Source organism: Branchiostoma belcheri, unplaced genomic scaffold (assembly GCF_001625305.1).
Source record: "Branchiostoma belcheri isolate BF01 breed outbred unplaced genomic scaffold, Haploidv18h27 scaffold120, whole genome shotgun sequence".
Lineage (NCBI taxonomy): Eukaryota > Metazoa > Chordata > Leptocardii > Amphioxiformes > Branchiostomatidae > Branchiostoma > Branchiostoma belcheri.
The window spans coordinates 867,965-891,256 of NW_017802603.1; the positions used below are offsets into that span (position 1 = coordinate 867,965).

Sequence of the window (23,292 nt, forward strand, 5' to 3'; positions counted from 1 at the left end):
GGGGGGGGGGGGGGCTGAGTTGTGGAGTAGTCTATGTTTGTCCAAAATTTGATTGATTGATTGATTGATTGATTGATTGATTGATTGACCGATTGATTGATTGATTGGTTGATTGATTGATTGATTGATTGATTGATTGATTGATTGATTGATTGATTGATTGATTGGTTGATTGATTGATTGATTGATTGGTTGTTTGATTGATTGATTGATTGATTGATTGATTGATTGATTGATTGATTGATTGATTGATTGATTGATTGATTGATTGATTGATTGATTGATTGATTGATTGGTTGGTTGGTTGGTTGGTTGGTTGGTTGGTTGGTTGATAAAGAGGCCAGGTCTAAAGTGCAACAGCACGCGCCGGGTGGGAGTAAGCGGGTTGTATATGTGCAAGTGGTGTAATACCTGATGGAAGTACGTTATACAACTCCTCCACAGTTTCAATGCATTCACAACACGTGTCTGTACATCTTGAATGTGACAATATTCAATATAAGTGAAGTTGATAGATTCTAGAAGTGTTAACCAGGTCTACCCAAAGTGGTAGCCAAAACCTACGTTGAGGACGTTGATCTGGTTTTTGAGCTGGATGATCTCCTTCTTGCAGTTGATGTGATCATCACAGCCGTTGGTGACGGTGCCGGAGCTCCCCTTTCTCGTCAGAAACTTGCCCGATCTCTGGATCTCGAAACCGTGTCTCAGGCCCTGCCAAATCTACAGAGAAGTACAAATACAAGCCAAATGATGGTCATCCTGCATCTGTGTTGTGTTGCCGCGGCTCTGTGAATATTCCACCGTGTCAATGAACATTCAAGCATGCTCAAATTTGTAAAATGATATGTGAATATTGGGACATGTTATATGAAATATGTATTATACTGCAAAGTGGATATATGACTAGTGAGATCAAACAATGCCAATGTATAAAACCTGTATAATTTGATATATGCTGACATGTATTGACACATACGTCACTTACAGCGCATCACATAAAATCTGCTATAGGCCCTTTTGATTTCATAGAATTGTCTAGCCTCCACCAGCCTAGAGGCCCAGATCTAGAGTAATTGGCTAGGAAAGTCAGTCCACGGAAAGGTTAATGTCCTCCTCCGGCGCGGGTGAATGAACTCCCCTGGCCTATTTGGCTATTTGTCTAAATTGTACTGCTTTTTGAACCCCCGCTGTTAGTCTGGTAGAGACTTACCTTGGGAACAAAGACCAGCGCCAGAGTGGTGGAGGTGCAGACGATGATGCAGACAGACAGCACGGCGAAGCTGATGTCGAGCTGCTGCGAGTCCAGCAGGTTGATGATGGGAACGCCCACGGCTGACATGATCATCACGTTGTACACACACAGGCCGATCTGCTTGGAGTCGTTCAGCTCGGGGATCTGGACCTTCCGCGTCTCCCAGGCCAGGAAGATGCCGAACAGAATCAGGATTCCTGACAACATGGAACAAGAAATCGAGGATTTCAGATTTCCCGAAAGTTATTGCAATCCGCGGCTTCCTGAATTCCCCCATGTGACCATTAATTTCTGCTGGCTTCCAGTCAGATTCAGAGACGTTCACGTTCACCCCATTGTCTGATTATTACGTGTGTGTGCATGAAATATTAGAAACACGAGCCTATTGCCGTGTTCAGTTGCGATGTTTTCGTTTTGAACAGAATAACACTGACTTTCCTCAGTCTGTGAGGCTGGGAATGCCAGTCGTGATGTTAATCATCTCTCCATATTGGCGCCCTGCCACTTGTTTGTAGCAACAGTCGCATGTTTACGTTGCTGTACAATTTCTTCACATGTTCAAAGCAGGTGACACGTATCAAACTACGCACGCACAGCAGAGCCTGAAGAAAAGGCCTTTGTTGATGCATCAAATGTCAAAACTGTAGGGCGTCTCATTAACATTGCTTCATCTTTCTTCTTTGTGAGTACTCGCCTGAATACTGTTGTCTGTTCTTATATTAAAGATTCATGTCAAAGAAGACTTTCAAGAAACGGCAAGGGTAAAATCCCTGCTCACCACGAAATGTCATTTTAGTTAATGTTGTAACAGAAAATCAGTAACCTTATGAATATACAAGCCAATGTGAAAGTTTGTGATAATATTTTCTTCAACCTTTGATAGATATATAGAGAGAGCACGTAGCTGCATCATATGTATGTCATTGACAACGGATGGAGGGTGCAAAAACGACTTTCCAACAGTAGAAATGAGTCAGCAGAGGTCGGTACTGAATCACCTTTTGATGCGTAGATGATTCCGAGCCAGTACATCAGGTAGTTGGAGGTACATCGCCTCAGCTCCGGGAGGTACAGAACGTCATTACGGTTCGGATCCTCCTGTGTGATCAAACATAAGTCGTTGATTTATCAATGCTCTTACATAGACGGGGAGCTGCACATGGGGGAGGACTACCACGCTGCACATGGGGGAGGACTACCACGCTGAGCACGACTGTTGAGTTAAGATATATATAAACCCATATGATTGTTCATTGCTTATACATTTATCTGATATATCCCTAGATGGTCGTATGTGCACAAAACCTGTGGCGATTCTGGTGAACTCAATCAAGTGCTGAGAGGTATATTTTTAAAGACCGTATTTCATTTTGCCATAAGCTACTGAAGATTTCCAATCTTCCCAAAAGACCGCTTTAAGAACACCCCTTGGGTGCTGATGAACCTGCCCTGAAGCCAGTTCATTGACTTCACCAATCAGAGCGTTTCATTCTCGAGCTCCCTGTACGCCGCGACGTGAATTAGATAGAAGTGATAGATGCCGCCGCCATGGGCAGAGTCAACCTCCTTCCCTCAGACGATCAATCCGGGTTCCATCCGTGCTTTTAACTCTTTATATAACAGGTGATGCGCCTGGCTACAGATCCACATGTACGGATAAGTAATATGTGTGTATGGCTACATGTAGGTACAAAATCGCTACTATTGCGGCGTCACTGATTGCAGCAAAGAGGAAGCAGCTGCCCAAATGTCTCTTCTCTATTATAGAGGAGTTAAAAGGCATAAATTTACACATCTACGCCACAGCGTATTGCTTTCAATCGCTGCACTATTTTGCCGAGCAGTGTTTTTTTCAACCTTTACTTAACCTTGAGAAAATATATTCTTCGGCCTGAGATTCTTTTCAAGAGTTCATGGGAGGACGGTTAGGGGTCTTTACAGAAAATGAATAGAGTTTCTTTTCCTCTGAAGCCCACCCACACACTCGGACAGCCATCTAGATATATACATCAATTTGATCTATCTAGTTTGCGAAAATCCAGATGATAAATTACACACCCTCCAGCAAAAGTAATCTTTCAACGTAATCTCCACCGTTCCTCGTCCTTTGGCACCCTTCTGCTATAAGGTCAGACTGCGCAGTCTTTGCTTTGTAATAGAATACGTGCTTCTAGATCTGCCTTCTGTCATATCAACAATCTCTGACACTAAAACAACCGGACGGAGATCTGACTGCCGACGCCGTATGTCTGCGGGCGATGTTTCCCGTCGGAAGACAGACTTACCTCTGGTGGGAAGCTCTCTCGCCGTACGGTGATGGGGTCCAGAACCTCCCACAGCATCAGGAACAGCACGTCCATCAGCAGGAAACTCCCAACCATCGCGAACAGGTGGAAATCCTTGATCACCTGTGTGGGATGGAGGAGATCAACCTTAGTCCAGGAGTTTTGTGAAACTCCTTTATTCATTAATTTATTCAGTCTGATTCTATGCATTTTTCACCAGCTCACATACGTACGGCACCAGCCATGCATATAGTAGGAAATTAAAAACAGGAAATGAGAGAGACCTTTCCTGGGAGCTTTGACCTAACTTCCTGTGAGTGTCTCCGACGTGTCCAGCATGTGGAAATAACTACAGACACACAAACATACAAGCGGACAAACCAACAAACAAACCCTCCGTGCATGGAGGTAGATTTTTCTATGCAATCATATTAGACAAGACCACTGTTGGTTTGTGAGACGGTGAGACCTGAACTATATTTACAGTACGTTCGCGACGTTTTTGCAGTCTGAAATTCTTTGAGCTGTAATATTTCCTAGTCCTATGCTGTTTGGTAGATGTACGATGTTTGGTAGTGTTTGTGGGTGGATGTATACCTTTTTCTCCACTTTGGTGTGTCGGAAGAGAGCGTAGACTCGCCATGTTTTGCTGAACATGCTGCCAAACGCCAGAGTAAACCCCACGACCATGATCCACACCCGAGCCTGGATGGACGTAGACACAACATCGTGTCATCCATATCCAACGATCAAATTGCAACAATGATACCTAAAACTACTGGGTTTTTTCTTCTTAAGGTGGCTGTATGAGTTTGCTTTATGCAATAGGGCATTTAGGCAAAGGGGAATTCAATCTTGTCCAGTAAACTAGTTGCGCTGAGCCCTAATCTCAAGACCAGGTTTGGCGGAACCAGATATGCTGATGTATTCCTACGTACCTTGCACATGTAGAACGCCTGGTTGGACTCGGCCACGTTCTCTGTGAGTCCAAACAGGATGATGGCGAGATAGGCAAATATACAGCCCAGGATGAGGGCATTGTTCAGTCGAGGCGAGGACATCTTGATTACTCTGTAGAACACGGAAGAACACACAGATCAAAGTACTCTCATGATCTTCAACAATCAACAATTTATACAATCTATAGCCATGGAAGCTTAGCTAACACATCTGACCATTCTGCAAACGATTACAAGAGCTCCCTTGTCTGTTCAGCTATGTGACAAAAATGCATCTATTAGTAAGACTTGTTAAAACACAATCTTCTTAAACTGATTGACAACATGTACTCTTTTAACAGTGGAGGTATACGGATACCAAAATACGCAGAAGATCACAAAAAAATATCGAACCTTTTTTCCCTGAACTTGAAATTGAAGGCCAGGAATAAGAAACAGAATATGACCCCGAGGCCTGCCAGGCTGACCATGGTGTAGAACAGGCCGTCAGAGATGCGGATCTCCCGCGTGATTTTCCGGACCTCGTCTACTGGTGGTTGCCCACCTGAAACAGGTGGTACAAACATAACATTAGCATCAATACTGTGACCTCATTTTTCTGTAAATTTTTTTTTTGATGGAATTATTGTGTATTTCTCTATAATTCTGTTGACGCATTTTTCTTCTGGCTCCCACAAGGCAACAGATGAATTTAGCAGGAAAGACAGAAAATAAGATAACCTTCAATGGGCTACTCTGGAACCTTTTTTGACCTTTAGTCTACTTTCCCCGACGTGTCTAGCATGTGAACATAACAAACGGACACTTTAAACACAAAGCCGTTTCATGGAGGTAAACATGATTACAGATACAGGTGGTGAGGTATTTTGGCAGCCTACAATGCCAATGGCAATGACAAACCAAAGTCAGTCAAATTTGATGTGCTGTAGACCAAACCTAAACTGGACTACCATCTCATATGCATTGGGGTCGCCAGTATGTTAAGCACGGGGCCAGCAATCATCATTATATACATCCGCACACGCGAAAGAGCGTCGTATTGCTTTTGATTTCCAATGCAAACACAAGAGACATTTGAGTGATAGTCACCCGTTACACCCAAAAGACGAGGCACTTGGCAGTTGCCTGATACTGCACTAATGCATATGTGCGTGGGCGGTCTCCTGACAACTTAATACTGTATCACCGCTCAAAGCCTCGATTGTCGTACAAACACCGACTAGAGTCAGGGGTTAGTCTGCTACTCTTATTGATAAATGCCTCGAACGAGGAACTCCAACTTAGAAATAGAGACACCCTCGTGTATAAGGTCATGCGTTTCTTTACAGCATCGCCTAACTACATGAAACATAAGCCCCCACTCAGGCAAACTCCCCTCGGGTTGGCAATCTCTCATCTCTCCTGCCATATGTTCCCGGCGCCGCATAGCCTGACAGGGAAACGCGTCACTGCGTAACTTCATAAATTTAGGAGCCGTTTGGGAAGGAAATGATATTTCTAGTGTCAAAGCTCACCTGTTTATCATCCATAAGTATGCCAGTGGCCATTCTTGATTTTACGGCACACACATCAATGGTTTAAGAGGGGTACACGAGTCACAAGTCTCAAATGAGAGACTTTGAAATTCATGACGTGTAGAGAGCTCGTAAAAATGCCACACACGTCTATTTTACAAGATACAGGTGCATTGCGTCTATATTTTCCTGCTTTCCTGTGTTCGCAATTGTTTAATCTGAATATAACGACGACCTAAATAATAGGAAAAGTTGAATATTAAAAGACTCCGGTATATTCGCCCATAAGGTTGGATATGCCTTGAGGCTACGACTGGGCTCAGGCGAGGTCGTAACCATTTTGATAGTGAAGCTGTCTCCGCCATATGGCAGTAACTACGTAACTACGTAACTGCAGCCACTCATTTCTTCATCATTATCAGCCCATTAACCGAAGCTGTAAAACAACTAACCGACGTTTATCTGGATCATACTTGTTTATGCCATTGTAAATCACAGCGCAATAAAATCACCGGAATATTGATTTTGTTTATACATCGGCCACGCGCTGATATTTTTACCAGTGACTCACACAACATTACTTGCAAGGTTCCTTGCGTCATAGAGCCTTCCCTAAGGCGTAGTCAAAAGTGTAACCGTCACCTCTCTCTAGAAAAAGTGCCGGCAGAGCTGATCCCCTGTGGGTGTAATGACAGATAGGCAAATTACTCCGTCTTCAGACGGTGACCGGAAGGTTAATGCGCCGACTTCCCTAATCCCCGGGCCTCGGAACTGCCACGTGACACGGTTCATGCGTCCCTGACAGAGAAACCGGTGATTTCCATAGATAACGCTAATTTCGCGCCAGCAATTACCACACTGTCACTGGTGATGGAATAGATATCGGCTTTATGGTCATCAGCGTTTACCGGCAACGGTTGTCAGTATCCATGGCTTATTTTCACATTAAGGTACTGAGTGATCAAAGCTTAGGACGCGTCTGTCAATCTACTAAACACGTCGGAATGATAAGTCTACTGATTGACTAACAATCAGGCGACGACAGTTCTGACCATCAGCGAGGGCACATATTCATGCCATGTAGCGCTCGTAAAAATGCCTTAATTTCACAAAGTACAGGTGCATTGGTTTTCTGTGTTTCCTATCATCAAACATGAGGAACCTGGTTGATTGAATCGGTAAAAAAAAGAAATCTTAAAAAGACGTTAAAGACGTTCAAAACAAGAAATGCGAGGTTTTGGACTCCCGGGAAGTTTTTTTTTTTTGCCTTTCGTGTCCCTGTAAGTTCACCCCCATTTCCTGTGCCTGACCTTTTGACCTGCCATTCTGCCTGTCAATCTTCTCCGACCCAAATACTAAAATACTTTGTCCGGACAAACAGGCACACAAACCCACTACTCAGCCACCCAAAACAATACCCGGAAGTACAGATGCAGAAAAGGTTTGTTTTATTCACCTTTCCACCTTAGAGGTGTTGCTTGGCTCCATTTTATCTTCCTCTCGTACGCGTGGAATTTTCCAACTTCCACAGCTTTGCCATCTACAGAACATATGTTATGTTCAACAAAATTACAGAAATACAGCATTATAAATATTACATTACTCTTTACATATTACTCTTCCACATTACAATCGATAATGTACCCGCATGACATATCTTCGCTCAGTCTGTGCAGTTGAATTCCCTATTATCAAAATGAAATAATATTCACCAAACCTCTCCCAACTGCATGAATGCCCCATGCTCCGTGCCCTACAACGATTTGACCTCTTTAACTTGTACTCGACCTCTTAAGTGTTTGTAAAGAGTATCTTAAACCCGCACGCCGACGTACCTTGTATCTGTTTGATGATGATACGACCCAGGCGGTCACCAGTTTTGTCAAAGCGGACCGGCCCCTGCAGTTGTGGACATTTTGGGTTTAAAAGACTTTTTTAAAGTCTTAAAAGTCTTTAAAGTCATTAAAATGTCAGGAAATGCCCACAGGAACTCAAGCACAGAAATGAATTTATAGGCAACACTCATTTGCATTTACATTTAGTGATCTTTTATGCCATAAAACCTCAGGAATCATAAAAACAGCAGGTCTTGTTTTTTAAGAAGTTTGATAATTACCGCACGATGACGAACAGTACTCCTCGTCCAATTTACATTCCTTGAAAAAAATGAAAACGCTGCAAATGATTTATATATAAATCCGGTACGCACCGAAACCCCGAAGAAGTTTGTCTTTTCCATGTTGCGGAAGAACACACTGTTCATCCGGTGGTCCGCGTAGGTCCAGTTCTCCAGCCCTATGCCGGGGGGAAGCTCCGCCGCCGACGCGTTCAGGGCCAGCGCCGCGGCGTACACTGCGTCAAACGCCAGCGGAACGTAGACGGTGGATTCGGCCTCCGTGGCATTGTACTTCAATCTGGCGTAGTCCACGTGAGCTTTCCAATAGTGGTTTGGCGACGACTGGTAGTGGAAAGGACAACATGAAAATCATTGGAGTCATCAGTATAATCACAGCTTGCATCCTGATCATGAGCATTACAGTATTCTTTTCTGAAGTGGTATGAACAATTTTGACGTATTTCAATGTTAAGTGTGAGTGTTGGCCGCGTATCTTGTGCCAATGACGTTACATCTTTGACGATGCACCGTCGAATTGTTGGTATAGAAATATGCCAAATTCGCCTTCACCACAATTCATTATAATCTTACTTACATATCCAGCTATGCCTCGTTCGCCTTCATCCGCGAAAAATGACGGTTCTGTGAAGATGCTGTATTCTATGGCTTGGTCTATCTCCTCCGCCGTGCAGTCCAGCGTGTCAGACTTTCTGGGCTTCCACCAGTTCCCCATCAGAGCACCGTTGAAGATCCACAGGTAGCGAGATCCATACATCCCGTTATTGTAAACCTGGAGGTTCAATTAGATGGATGACGAAGACTCTTGTAGCCAAAAGATATCGGCCAAACAGAATTTCCCATTTCACTTCACTCGGTAGTTTGTTCGGCAGTATGCTTGTACAGCTTGTATGTAATTTTACCTGTTTGACCTGACAATCCATTGCCATTGGTCATGGTGTTAGGGTCAAAGGAATCAAAGGAATCTCATGAAGCATGTTGCTCTTGCTTAATTTTCAATTTGTTTTTTCAATAATTTTCATATAGAAATGTCAAAATATCTGTCAGCCACCAGTTTTGCTACGACTGTTGGAGGTCCCCAATGAGGGACTAGAACTAGTAGAAGTACCTGTACAGTGAGACTTACCCAGCATAGCAGCTTTCGGCACTGCTGTGGATTCATCAGGGCGATCACGATTCTGGCGTCCACGGCCTGCATAGTACAAACAGGACAAGGAAAAATCGTTCAAATTTCCAGCGAAAACATGACAATAAAATAACCCTATCATAGAGACACCAAGTCGCATTAGGCGGACATGACCCTCAGAAAGGTCCTTCATAATGGAAGTTTCTGGCTTTAAACGTTAATTGCTCTGATACGGTGCTGATATGTGGGGGTAGGGAAATACACGATGTAACATGTGTTTGTATCTGTTTTTCACAAAGACTAGGAGACTTGGGGTGTAGCCGTACCATTGGCCAATGGTATATAGACAGAACAACTGTATGAGAAATACTCTTTAAGCATGTGTATAAGATCCGTTTTGGCACTCTTGTTTATTTAAGCAATATTCACGGCGCTATGAAGCAAAAAATTATAACCAATATAAATTCCCAACTCATTATCCCTCAAAAGCCGAAAAATCCCTCACACTTCAAAACATAGCATGGCAAGGCGCAATTCTGTTTCAGTTGATCCACAGAAAATCCTTACACGAGCTGGGAGAAAATTGCCTGGATTTGATCAATATCACTAAACTTTTGATAGACATTCTTTTATCGTGATTTAAAAGAATGTCTGCCGATGACGTAAAACTATCCTGGTGCCCAAACAAAAGGCGTCAGTACCAACGTCACTGGCGATGTTGAAGTGGCTAACTCTTATGTTCTTTCTGTGGCAGGTGTTAGGCACATTTGTAAATAGTATGACGAGGCATACTTCACGAATGATACTTAACAACTTGTTTGTATACTTTTTTCTTTATCTACATTCTCAGTCACGAACGTTTCAAAACTTTCTATCAAACAGACAGTTTTGGTTTGATGAAATATAGTTGACATCTCTTGAGGCTGATCTGTTGGGTTGCTGATCAAGATCATATGTGTCTTACCCACTGTCACTGTGAATAGCCCATGCTCACTTTTACAGATATCTATCTAATATTAAATTGACTTCGCGTCGGAATGCGTTGAAAACTTCAATCTAAACGAATGGAATCCCCGTCACTCTGTGTCTCTGCTGAAATGGTACATAGTACTATGTCTCTTCGGTTCCGGCGATGGAGGAATCTCGGCCATACAGAAATGGTTGCGAACCTCATTCTATCTAAAACGGCTCCTCGTTTTTAGCGATAACAGTGATCGATAACCCTTTTACAGACGTAATCCTCGCCGACGCACATGTGCATGGGTCTGCAGGATTCCATTACCAACTAACATCCCCGGGCAGCCGCCGGATCTGTCTTCCCGTCTCTAGTGTTACTGGTTCGATGTGTTTTGATAGATGTTTCATGCGAGAGAATAGTTGGCAATTAGTTATGGTTCCTATAACGAATACGGTACAATGAGAGCGTTATTTTTGTTCTAACGTTTATTGGACTGAATTTTTATTGTCCTCCTGCTGCTTTGCTTGGCTGGTATGAAGGCTGGTGTGGCGCCAAAGACGTCAGCAGGGACGTACATGTATATCTAGACTGAATGGGGCGTCGGAGAGATCTTCACAACTGATCGGCTTAGTCAAACTTATCCTTGAAATCCGATGATGCTATACAGTTTTCAACTTTTTCTACCCTACTAGATATCATCACACACGTCATCCAGTATCTATATATCTCAAATAGACGCATCCGACTCAGAGTCCTCACAGCAGGAGACTGCTAAAACACCCGCGAGACTAGTCATTTCCTGCCCTAACTCAAATCCATAATTTCATTCTTACCATCCGCTACAGAAGAAGGCCTTCACCCTATAGGGGCAACAACATTTTTCAGATACAAGCTAATCTTCCAATAAACCTTCGTACATGTTTATTAAAATTACAAACTAACAGCCATGTCCTTCCCTAGGGTATGTTATTAACTAGACAACAGCATGACATCTAAGTTAAATGTCACGGTGGTTGATAATGCTTTACGCAAGGGAATGTCAAGAATCTAACCCGACGGCGTATATTGTATGGCTTGCTCATGTTTTATTTCTTGTCTAGACGCTTGTCTGTGAGCTTCCTTAAATGTACGGCGGTACCTTAAGACTGTTCGCTAAAGTAGCTTTACGTAAGTGCAGATGCAATAACTTAGGCTAATTGATCCGACAGTCAGATTATTCTGCATACGTACAGACACGTATCTAGAATGAATCCAGACATTTAATTTCCGGCGGTTGATGGCTGTTTTCCGACATGTATGGACGTATGTACATTTTAAGTACAGAATTAATCATCAGTCGTCTTAATATTAAGATAATAGTTAGGGAGCCCAAGTATGAAAGGAAAGCCAAATTAGATTGCACGTATGATGTAAGAGTAAGTAAGTATGATATAAGAGTAAGTAAATAATGCCTTAGAATTAGCTGTTTTAAGGACCTCATTGGATACAATGCAGCTACATTCTCCTTTGCCTAGAACATCTAATTACGCATGTATCTATCTAACTTCAAATTCAGTGTGTTAAAGATTTAACTTTATGTTCTATGAGACACTACCTACCAAATTGAATGTACGCGCAAATTACGCTGAGAAACCACTGCCCCACCCACCCCACTCCAACAGTCGGTCAACGAAGTTTCACGAGATACAGGAAATTACTTTTTGGTATTAGTGGGCAGTAAGTAACGTCTATCTGATATACTCCAAATTATACAATCAATTTTGGAGTAATCCCACTGCATAGACTCACTAATTAGACTATCGTGAAAACCAGTGATCCAGCGGAATGATATGCCGGCCCTCGGGTTACGTCTGTGACTCGGGTTGGGCCATGAATCATATTAGAATGAGCCACCCCCAAGCAAAGAAATTGTATTTTTTGTGATTTTCAAAGAAAATCCATATCCCATGAAATACAGGAATACTGTCTTGACCCCAAACTGCCTAACTTTAGTTTGTAACATTATCCGTTCCTTATTCACTTAAAGTTTTGATTTGTTTCACAATTTCACCATATCATACAGGACATGAGTTACATACTCTGCCTTTTATGATTCTCTATTTTAGAAAGTTAAATGTCGATGTCTATGCCTAATATGATGCCTAATATGATCCCGTCTGCGTGATGTCCCGACTAGGGAATTTGCAGCCTATTGAACTTGAACTTGAACTAAGATTATAAAAAAAACTGTTATCGTTCTATGTTGCTCATAGAGCTCATTACCTTGCACCAACTGTTTTACTGGTATGATATAAAGCAGGTTGACTTATGTGTTATCGAATAGCAAAACTTTAACTGTGAAAACGTCGTCTCTGAATATATGCTATTGTAGTCAATCATCATTATAAAACATCAAAGATCTACGTAGCTCTTTTTCAGCCATGCAAATTGGTATAGATACGTCCTTGACAACCGACGAACATACATTCTCGAAAGTCACAATCTATCAAATGATGATACGTGACAGGGATCACAAAAGTTACATGACAGATACCATGAGGTTCTCCAGCTGACTGAGTTGGGTGGTCACATCTTTGCCGAATCCTCCCGAAGCTTGGACGGTGATATTCGCCTCTCCCAGCAGCTTGTTCAGATCCGACGCAATCTGTGGAGCAAGGGGGCAACATTGAATGGCACTCCTGGTCGTAAAGTTAAGACTTAGATGGCTGTAAATATCGATTTGTAGAGGCATAGACGAGACATAAACGGCCGGTAAGAAGCAATGAAATTTTGAAGCTATCACAGTATCGGAAATTGCGTATGACATAAAGAGACACCTGCACATGAAAGGGATCAAAAGTACATACAACTCAAACGGGCAGCCAATTAGCAAATGCCAACGAAAAGTCAGACAGCATTACCACCATCAATTATCATCATTTACAGATCCCTGTGTCAGGTATAGAGAATGTATATGCAGAAAACACAATGAACAAAATGCCAGGGTGATATCACATCTCATGATAATGACAATTTTACTGGCTTCAATTATTCTGTTTCAAAGCAACACATGGGAACACAGCTGCAGTTCCAAAGATAGTGCTAGGGGGCTCTTCCTGAAAAGCTACCAACCAGCCAAAAATCATGACCCGGTCGCATGCATATACTTTTTTTTGTATTCGGTACCAAATAACATCATTTAAATTTTCAATACTCTATATCAAATATAATAACAATCCATTTATAGCGTCACCCTCACAATAACGCAAACACTGGAGCAAAAATGTTTATTTCTGAAAATAATTCTTATGACAAAATTAAATAAAGGCCTACAGAAAAATGAAGAATGGAGAAGTCTGGTGGCACTTGTCCACTCTACCCTCAAAAGTCATTTGGCCAAAATTGAAAGGGTTTTGATCAAAATTACAGAAGAAAAGGAAGAAGATCTAGACACACCAGCAAAAACAATACATTTCCCTCTATATATAGGTTGGCATCCTTAACCGCTTTGCAGTCGATTTTGTTGGAAGGTGAATGATGATGCAATTAAGGGGCGACTTGTACGGAGATGTGATGGATCTGTAGACGACGGGAGGTATTATAGTCAACAAAACGACTTGAGGAACACGGTCAATACTTCTAATCGGATGCAATTGTGTGTAGTCCTGGGCTGTCACACCGGTGACGCGGGTACGGATGAATCCCTCGTTTATATTCTTCACTGTTGAGCTCATCTGCCAGGCCGCTCTGCGCCCTTTAGTTGGTCAGACGTAGTTAACGTGAAAGAGTTAAAGGTGATCCTCAGACTTATCCCAATCAAAGGCAGGGTCTTCCGGCTACTGCGGGCTGATTAAAGTTCCTGTCGAGTAAAATTTGCTATCAACTCCCTTTAGATGGGAGATTGGGTGATGATTCTGCTTCTTGGCAATGGATATCTACTTTCCTTTGTTCAGAGAAAGATTAAATTTGAACCCATTCGATCTAATACCAGATCTAGTTGGACGAAAGACTAAAGTTCCACGATCTCATACCTACTCTAACAGCCATCCCGTCAGTAACTATGTAAACATATTCCACACGATGTTCATTACCACATGCGTATGGATCTTTCCTTTATTATCACAGCTGTTTTCAGAGTCATTATGCAAATAGGGCATTGATTCTCTTACTTTTATTGATCGACTAAAATAATGGTGTATATACGTCTTTGCATGAGCTGCGATGTAAAATGAAGCATACCGTCGTATATCGATCGTCAGTGTCCTGGATGGTGGCGACCTTGTCCCAGCCGAAGTGCTGCAGCAGCGCGACCCTGGCCGGGTTGTGGACGTTGTCCGTCTGTATGGTTTTGAACAGGAATGGGTAAGTCTTCCTGTCTGACAGGGTCGGCGAGTACGTCGAGTACGTGATCTGGAAAAACAATAAAAATGGGCTTTAAATTGGATTGAATATTGGCTCCGCGCTGACCCCAATATCGTGCGTGTTGTGCCCTGTTGTACGGTCTAACGCCTCAGGGGAGGAGTGGGCAAGCCGGCAACACAGGCACGAAAGGCAGGATTGCGCAGCAATAACAAATCAACTGCACTGTAGAGTCGCTACCCAATGGTTAACTCCCCAGAGGCGATGTTATTTTGGTCTGAAGAACGTGACGTTTGTCAACTCTTTGTGTAATGTGCCAGTAGTTGGGACTGTTTATTATGGTCTCCACACAGCTTAGTATGATTCGTCCCTGAAGGTCTCCTCATTCTGTGTTTGGGACATTTTTAAATCGGCGTCAGTCAATCGTCACTCGTAGGGTCAAATGTCTTGGAAACAATCTCAATAGGATTTTTCACTTTCTTGTTTTGATTGATTTTGTGGCCTTGATACTCCATACGTCTTGTGCGGGGGTAGAGAGGCCAATCCTTTGTTCCAAAGCACAGAGTAGTAAATGACTTCCTCTAGCATTTCAATCTACGCGTACTCGGCTAAAAGGAAATAAGTGTTGCTCTGCTGTGATCCCATCCTTCAGCAACGTATGTAGGATTACAGTTATGGTCTGAACAACCTTATGAGTAGTGGACCACTTTACCCATTGATTGGCCATTTCTAAACATTCGGCATAAATGCTACTGAATATACTTTTTAGTTTTAGTTAGTTTTAATAGATTTGTTTCCGCAAGCTTACTATTCTGCTCCCCTGTGCATCTAAAGCAGTAGTGCACAAGCAAGGTCATCAGCTTACTTAACTGTAGAGATGGTAAGATTGTTCTAGCTTCGAATTTGAAAGGTGCTTCGATCCTTAGGTAATGCTTTACGACTGGCAGTGTACTTAAGATGCAAGCTGATTTGACGCAAGTGAGATAATTTGCAGGCGGCAATTTTCCGCAGCCAACATTTTCAATAACCTTGTGATGCAAAATGCTCAAGCATAAACAAAAACGTTATGATCATGTGAATCATTTTGAACATGAGATGTGTATACGTACATGAATATGTCTGTATCGTTTTATGAGGCAAAACTGACTTTAGTTAGTATCTGAATAGCAATCGTATCAAGTTCAACAAAGACGCATTTCTTTGCAAACTCACAAGTAATAGAAAGTACAGCATCATTTTAAGCATACTTGAATTTGTACACAGAAACAGAAACAGCTGCCACAAACGACTCACCGGCTCTAGGGCACGATTTGCTGTCACGGAGTCATGTTTTGAATCCTAAACGCTACTCGTACCACCGTTATCTCACAGCACCATTCACGTGTCGGCTTCAGCTACCGTCTGGTATTCTGCAATCTATAGTCATGCCATGACATTGGGTGGAGGCTAAACGTAGCCTGGCCAACAGGGCACACGTTACCGTGTCTGCAAATCCAGGAAGTATCAAGTGTATCAAAACTGACATACTTTTGCAGCTTCAGTCAGAGTCCCAACAACGATCCCTGTCCTTCCACTGACTCCACCGCACGCTGCAACCGCTGAGCGATCAAAAGTGCAAAATGTATAGATCGCTATAGCTAAACCGATTTCATGCCAAAAAAGACCTGATTTTTTTTACGTTTTGTAAACATACGTTAACATCGGGAATCACATACCAATTATCATATCAACGGACGTCCAGTTTTGGTCACTCAATGGTCGCTCAGCGATCACCGTCCATTGACTTACCGAAGTTAACAAAACTCCACACGTAGGATTGATTGACTTTGACAATTAATATTGTCAGGTACACAGGTGCGCCAACCAAAGCTTCATGAAGGATATCCTCTCAGGAGTCCACGAGTATAGTACGTAACTGCAGCTAATAGAACCATCCATCGTGGATAAGCGCTGTCGATGTACCGTCGCTTCACGTATAACACAGTTGACAGGAAACCAATATGTGTGTGACTCACATGCGCAAGGCAATGCCATTGTATTTAAGCATTTCCTTTCAGAGGTTTCGATCCGTTGGGATGGCGGAATGAAGAAGAAGAAAAGAAACTACGAGATATGGAGTCTCAGAAAACAAATGGCATCCATTCACTCCTTGTTCTCGTGCAATTAGATGTAATGATCTGATAAGGTTATGTGCTTGAAAGATGTAGATAACGTGTTGTTGCCGTGTGTAGGTGAAGTGTTCTGACCTGGATGAGATTGTAGATTGGTGCAGTCTGTGCGATGAGATCCACCACCGTTCCGCCGGGTCCCAGGACCATGATCATCGTGGGCTCATGGAACATGGTGAGGATGAAGTGGTACACGGCAATGGCACGGCCACCCTGCAACAGGACATCGCGTTAACGGGACGTCATCGCAGGTTGCAGAAGTTCCAAGATTATTATCATTATACTATTTGCAAACAAATCAGTGATTTGCAATATCTTGCTTTGCAATTTTGCTATTACACTACATTGTCACGTGAATGGGCAATACCACCATTTGTAATGTATAATTAACTACAGTAGTAATCTAACCAATGCACGGATATGGCTATTTGGCAGTTGGACAGTTCCCATCATAAGTTGTCTACCCATTTTCTGCCATACTACATGTATACTACGATGCTGCATGTACATTGAGACACGAAGTAGAGGTCCTTATGATCTTGTTAACGATGACGTTGCGGAAGAACTCACCTCAAATTCAATAAATTTCTATCACCTCAAGGTGCTTCCACCAGACTTAAAGAGACTTTCCAAATATGATAATATACTAATATACGATAAAGGTCACAGAGGTCCAGTATCGACATCATGTCTCAAAAAAGATCATATAAACCGTATTATGGGCTAAAAGGTCTCCAAATATCTTTCCTGTGAAATGATATCCCTCCACCTGAGTGCAAAGCTTGCTTAGTTGAAGTTTTGCTGGGGCACTTGCATATTTCAACTGCTGTTAACGTTTACTAACACATACCGCAAAAGGATAAAGATGTTATCAATGATGAATGATTAGGGAAGATCAGGTGATGAAACATCAGATCTCCTTATAAAACAAACCCATCAATCTTAATTTTACGAACACAGTACTTTACACAGAGGTCAGGGGAGGTTGAGGAGAATGCAATTACGACTTGCTGGTGTGTAACTTGGCAGGGTACGTTAAAGTTTGATGCAATAGAGCGGTACTCTTGGGAAATAGGGATCAACGCAGGTCGGGAAATAATTTGTATTTATGAGTTTGGTAGAAGCCCATGATACTATTCGTTGTATGGTATTGAAATATGCCAAGGCAGCATGAAATATGTGTTAAGTCCAGCAAACCCCATGTTATTTTGACGGTCTTGCTGTTTAGCTCTTAATTAAGAGACCGCTTAACAGATTTAACTTTATCTACATTCAGATATTTTAGATATAATAGCCATAACAGTTTCAAGCTGTAAGTAGAAACTATAAGGTAGACGTCTTAAGACTTTTGTTACATAGCAGAAACTTTTAGTAGATAGTCCACGTGTCACACGTCAGAGCCAGCAGGTCCGAAACTGGGCCGGTGGTTGAGGGTTGGTCAAGATATATTCCTTTAATTCCCCCTCCTGTTTTAATGGGAACGTCGATGGAGACTCAGTAATTCGTTTTCCTTGAAATCGCAACATTTCATTCCTGTGATCAAAGGCTACAGTCAACTTCAGAGCTAGCAATGAAGAATTTGTTGGATGCATTTGAAAATCTGTATTTGTCCAAGCTATGTCTGCAATACTAGAAGGACTTTCCTACAACACATTTCCCTTGCTTTTCGATCCAGCCCGGGCAATCAATGTACGGGTGATTGTGTTCCTTCTGATGAACTGGCTGTCGGTGAGGTACATAGCTAAACATTAAACTTTAATAGAAATCTAACGTTGGTGATACCGGGCCGTGCGTCTTTCTGACCCATTTCCGCGCAGCAAATCGATCCTCGGGCGTTCATCGGATACACCGCCGTCTTATCCTGATCAGGTAGTTCATTTTTACAGCGGAGTGGTTTTGGGATGATTTTCTGGCAAATAAGTCAGCTGTAGTTCTGCCCTCCTCCCCTTGTGAGTCTGTACTTTCATACTTACTTATTTCCCCTTCCTCCCTGGTGGGACATCAGCTCTGTACAGTACACACAATCTATATTAAATCGCCAAAGCGCATTAAGGCGTAGATAATGAGCTAATGGTGATATCGAGAGAAGATGGAGAAGGAAACCAGAATGGAGGCACATCGCCATTAGCTGTGTGTACCTAATAAGATACTTTCCTCTACCTGCGATGATATGGCCGCCCGATGGACCGTGTGAATTTGGTGGGTCGTTTACGGGTCATTCGCCGTTCCACATCTTAAAACAAGTTGGATATATGCACTCATGCTTTGTGTGTTCCACTCATCAAAATTCCCATTGGGTACCTTTCTGTTCTGGGCGGAAAAAAGTCTATTAAAAAGATATGACAGGAAACCGACTCAGTGCGAACCGTGATAGTTTCATGTCTACAGGCAGCTGAAAAGCCATAAAAGTCCAATTTAGTCAGCCCACACTTCCAATATCTAGAGATTTTCGTCCACGGAAATTCCATTAAAGTGCGGAAAATAAGTTTCCCACAATGAATACCCGCCTTCGAGACGAGGTAAAATCCCAGTCCCAATGCACAAGGCTAAAACGATTTCCATGCGAAACAGCTCCCTTTATAAGCCTTCAAGGGTTTACATTATAACGGTCTGCGTGGCGGTACGTACGCAATGCTCACCCATAAAGTCCTACCATAAAATGAATGTTATAAATATTCATCCCTGAAAGTGCCTAATATGTGTTAGATTTAAAAATGTCCACACCCTGTATCAATTTTGCATCTTACACGGATTTGAAATGATATTTGATCAGAAACGGAAGACCTACCATTTGTTATGCTTTTAGGTTTCTTCCTGTTTTACTTGTATGTCTGTAGTGTTTTTGTATTATTTTAATGATGTATTGTACATGTTATATGGGTTTTTTTACCTGAAATAAAGAATGAATGAATGAATGAATGAGAAACCTTATTGCCGTTTATGAGTATTTTTGTCCTGAAATACAGTTCAAATCGTCTACAAGATTTGAGATCTGACTGAAGTATCGTGTTATAGTCTGCCCTGGCCTATTTACGTTTCATTCCTTAGCGAAATTCCCCCAGACCAATTTCTCTTGGGCTTTTATTTACCTTTACGTTAGTAACAAGTCACATCTATTCAATTATTTACGCCAGCTGACGTTTAACTTGACAGACTTGCACACTAAAAGTCAACCACGTTCATTCCGTTATATCCCTTCTTTACTACCAAATGAATCATTCATAACATGGCGGAAAATGCTGTGTTGGTCGGTAAACCTCTCTGCATTCGACATGTTCCAGGCCTGGGGAAAAAATGTTGTGTTTCCTGTTTCAGTCCTGAAAAAATTAGGGTCGGTAGATAGGCTTTTTTTCTTTTCTTTTTTTAGACTTCAGTGATATCCACATAGGGGTCCAACTTATGCAATACAGTTTAACGAAGTAAATCACGAGGACACTTTTATTTTCAATGTCAATGTTAGAAAACCAATTGTATAACGTTTTATCACTCAGGTGTCAAATCATGGACCTAGAAAAGGTTGATCAGCTCGAGAAAATGTATGTCCCTTGCAGGGGTCCACACACTGAAAAGAGGCTAGGGTCGGCAGGTTTTTCTAGCTAGGGTCGATCGGGAAACAGGAAACACGACGTTTTTTCCTAGGCCTGATAGACTACATGCTGCTGCTGCGTCAGACTACATGCTGCTGCTGCGTCTGTCACGGTAACTCACGTTTTACTGTCACCCAAGCAGGGCGTCTTAATCAAACTTCTTTGGACTGGCTCTGACAGGCGTGTGCCTGCAGTGTACGTGACTCTGTACCGGGCATGCGTGATACGTGTCGTTATTGGTATCCCGATGGACCGCTAGAAAATTACGTGGCAATCTCATCCGGGAGAGCAAACCTCTGTCTGTGTTGACTTTAATGCGTTACATTAAGATCAATAATTTAAGCTTCCCGATACGCCCGTACGTTAGGTGAACTCTGGTTCCATCACGACTGACACACTGATGTTGTAAAGTGATTTCCACAGAGATCTCACCACGCCGCTGGAGACTGGGGCATACCGTATAGTCGACATCCCGCTGAACCAAATGTCATTAATGTACCTGGAGAAGGTTTCATGTTACACATTACGGGAACTACTCATGTAAAATTGTAGTGTGCCTGTAATGTGCTTCTGCATGTTGTATACATTGAGACTAACGGGATCATTTCAGCGTGTGGCACATCATGTCGTCTGATATGACACAACTTGCGGGCTTTCCGTTTCCAAATGCGTCAACTTTAACTTCATGTGAACCTGAGTAAAGTTAGCTGCAGTTTCACCGGTGGTAAAATCACGAACAGCTCATCCTATGAACATGTCCTTCAAAACACACCTAATAGATTATACGGAAAGTTGCCTTCCATATATATACTTACGTCAGAACAAAGCAGCGCTAGTTCATAACATAGATAGACATCGGTGCTAATATTGCTACCAAGCCTTCTGGATTTTAGTCTGTCTTATCTACATTTACAATATATTACATAATGAATCTATTTGGCATATTTCCTGCAACAGTTAAGATCTGCACATAAGTTATAGCATCATGGGATTATTGCTGTGCGATCTCTGGGCTGTTTTCCAGCTGTGCCTGTAGTCACTTTAATACTAAGAATGAAAACAGAGCGGTTCCCAGTAGTGTACCATGCTGTGCTGTGGGTAGTTTGTCTTCACTACGTCGGTATAGATGAGGTAAAGGAACAGTTAAATCACGATGATTGTAAGGTATGCACAATTTCAAATACATCCCTCCGCTGGGCGCCATGTTGGAGGTGGCAATTAGTTATTCAATCACTCGTAGACTTCCAAAACATGATGAAAGAGGTGTTGAGTTCAGAGTTACGTGAGGGAGATGATTTATTCAGTATAATTAAGTTGAATAGAAACAGATGTTGTATGCTAGTTTATCTCCTGTGTATTCACAGTGGCAATGGGCCAGCCGCTAGCGACCTTGAGAACCCCCTGAGTGAGGACCCGGGGTGGTCGTGCAAGTCAACATCTGCGGCAACTCAATCATTTCGGATGACGTAGGCTTTCTTTGTATACTTTATCCAGACTCCCAGCTTCTCGGCTGCTTCCGCAATTTTGAAAAACAAGCCATGATTGTCCCATCTGGTCCGTCGGTGCAAAATGTCAAAACGCGTCTTCCCTGTATTCGAAACAATTGTGTCCACAGACTTGCCTTGTGCCGAACGTGTGTATGAGATACCAAGATACCATGTAAATGTGCAATAGGCACACATTAGCGCTATAATTGAATCCCATATCGTATTTCATAGACACCTAATGCAGAAAATCACAACGTACGGCCATGTAGATTGAGAGAGACGTACCCGTGGTAAAATCAAATGGGCATTGTGAAGAGAAAATTAGTTTTTCAACCAGACGTCAGACCTTACGATGGTTTCGTGGTTGTCAAATCATCTGCTTCAATGGCCCATATGAGTTTGATAGGCTAATAATTTCTGTGATACCGACTGCATTATTGCAGCTTAGAAGACAGTGTGCTATGAATAGAGATGGATGGAAGATTGGAGCCCTTCTATTTACAGGTCAATACAAGACATCTCGGAGAAAATGGGACATTTGTCAGTCCCTGTTGAGAGAGTCGTTTGTTTACCTTTCGGGAAGGTTATGAGCCTACCGCACACACGTAGGTATAAAGAGGAATCCAGACTGGATTTCACTAAAATCTGCACGCTTTTCAACTTCAGGCCAGCAGCTGTTGTATAGTCCCAATACACAGTGTTTCAGTAGAAAATCTTGTGCTGAAATGTCTTATTATATTGAATTAACACTTTTTGTAGAAACTTCGATGTATTCCTATGTATACTCCACTGGTACTTTGTGTTTTGAAAATACAGTCCTGTAGTTATCTACCGTCGTTAAACAACATCAATAAAACAATCAATAAAAAGGCTATTTACACAACAATCGATACATAAAAAACTGCTTTCTGTGAATCTACTAATTTGTAGATCTGGATGATCAGGACGATCGCGAGATCAAAAGGCCCCAGATGTAGACACCCGATGAAACGTCACCCTTTATCAATCAATATACACCCCTGCCGGTTAGGACAAGGTGGAGAAGATAACTTCTGTCAGTCGTATCAGGGGGTGTCAGCATCTAGATACATCTATCTACTGTACACGAAACTTTCATGATAAAGCTGGTTTCAGATAAATCCTAAAGGTACACGGTAAACGACTGTGTGTTGTGCCCGTAGCTGTCATCTTCTTGTGCACACTTTTGTGTACGCCATGCTCAAAAATGCAAGCCAAGGTAACACAGTATTATCGTTAACAGTGACGATCTAATGACCATGAGTACTTACCCTGAACTGCACGTTTGGGATCTTGAGATTGTAGCCTGGCAAGATGTCCGAGCGATTGTTGATTTGCTCTATCGCCATTTCACAAGCGGGGAGCAGTCCCTGGTAGGCCGGGTCCGTCAGGGCAGTGGCCGGCGAGTTCGCCTGCTCGATCATCCCGAAGGACAGGTCCTTCTTCTCGGACCGTGCCCCGGTGGA

The 23,292-nt window shown here is 42.4% G+C and overlaps 1 protein-coding gene across 1 annotated transcript in view; it reads right to left on the reverse strand.

Annotated features, from left to right (window-relative positions):
* The window catches only part of LOC109462987 (gamma-aminobutyric acid type B receptor subunit 1-like), a 26,973-nt gene extending 3,735 nt beyond the window's left edge, over positions 1 to 23,238 (reverse strand). The window contains exons 1-16 of the mRNA XM_019759639.1: positions 23,098 to 23,238; positions 16,813 to 16,947; positions 14,447 to 14,617; positions 12,762 to 12,872; positions 9,271 to 9,336; positions 8,722 to 8,916; positions 8,220 to 8,468; positions 7,846 to 7,909; positions 7,467 to 7,550; positions 4,890 to 5,040; positions 4,476 to 4,608; positions 4,135 to 4,242; positions 3,538 to 3,660; positions 2,251 to 2,350; positions 1,211 to 1,449; positions 565 to 720 (exon numbers count right to left, since the gene is read on the reverse strand). Coding sequence (XP_019615198.1) covers positions 565 to 720; positions 1,211 to 1,449; positions 2,251 to 2,350; positions 3,538 to 3,660; positions 4,135 to 4,242; positions 4,476 to 4,608; positions 4,890 to 5,040; positions 7,467 to 7,550; positions 7,846 to 7,909; positions 8,220 to 8,468; positions 8,722 to 8,916; positions 9,271 to 9,336; positions 12,762 to 12,872; positions 14,447 to 14,617; positions 16,813 to 16,947; positions 23,098 to 23,175 — 2,163 coding nt within the window. The 5' untranslated portion in view covers positions 23,176 to 23,238. The remainder of the gene's footprint in view (positions 1 to 564; positions 721 to 1,210; positions 1,450 to 2,250; positions 2,351 to 3,537; positions 3,661 to 4,134; positions 4,243 to 4,475; positions 4,609 to 4,889; positions 5,041 to 7,466; positions 7,551 to 7,845; positions 7,910 to 8,219; positions 8,469 to 8,721; positions 8,917 to 9,270; positions 9,337 to 12,761; positions 12,873 to 14,446; positions 14,618 to 16,812; positions 16,948 to 23,097) is intronic.
* Between the last annotated feature and the right edge of the window lie 54 nt (positions 23,239 to 23,292).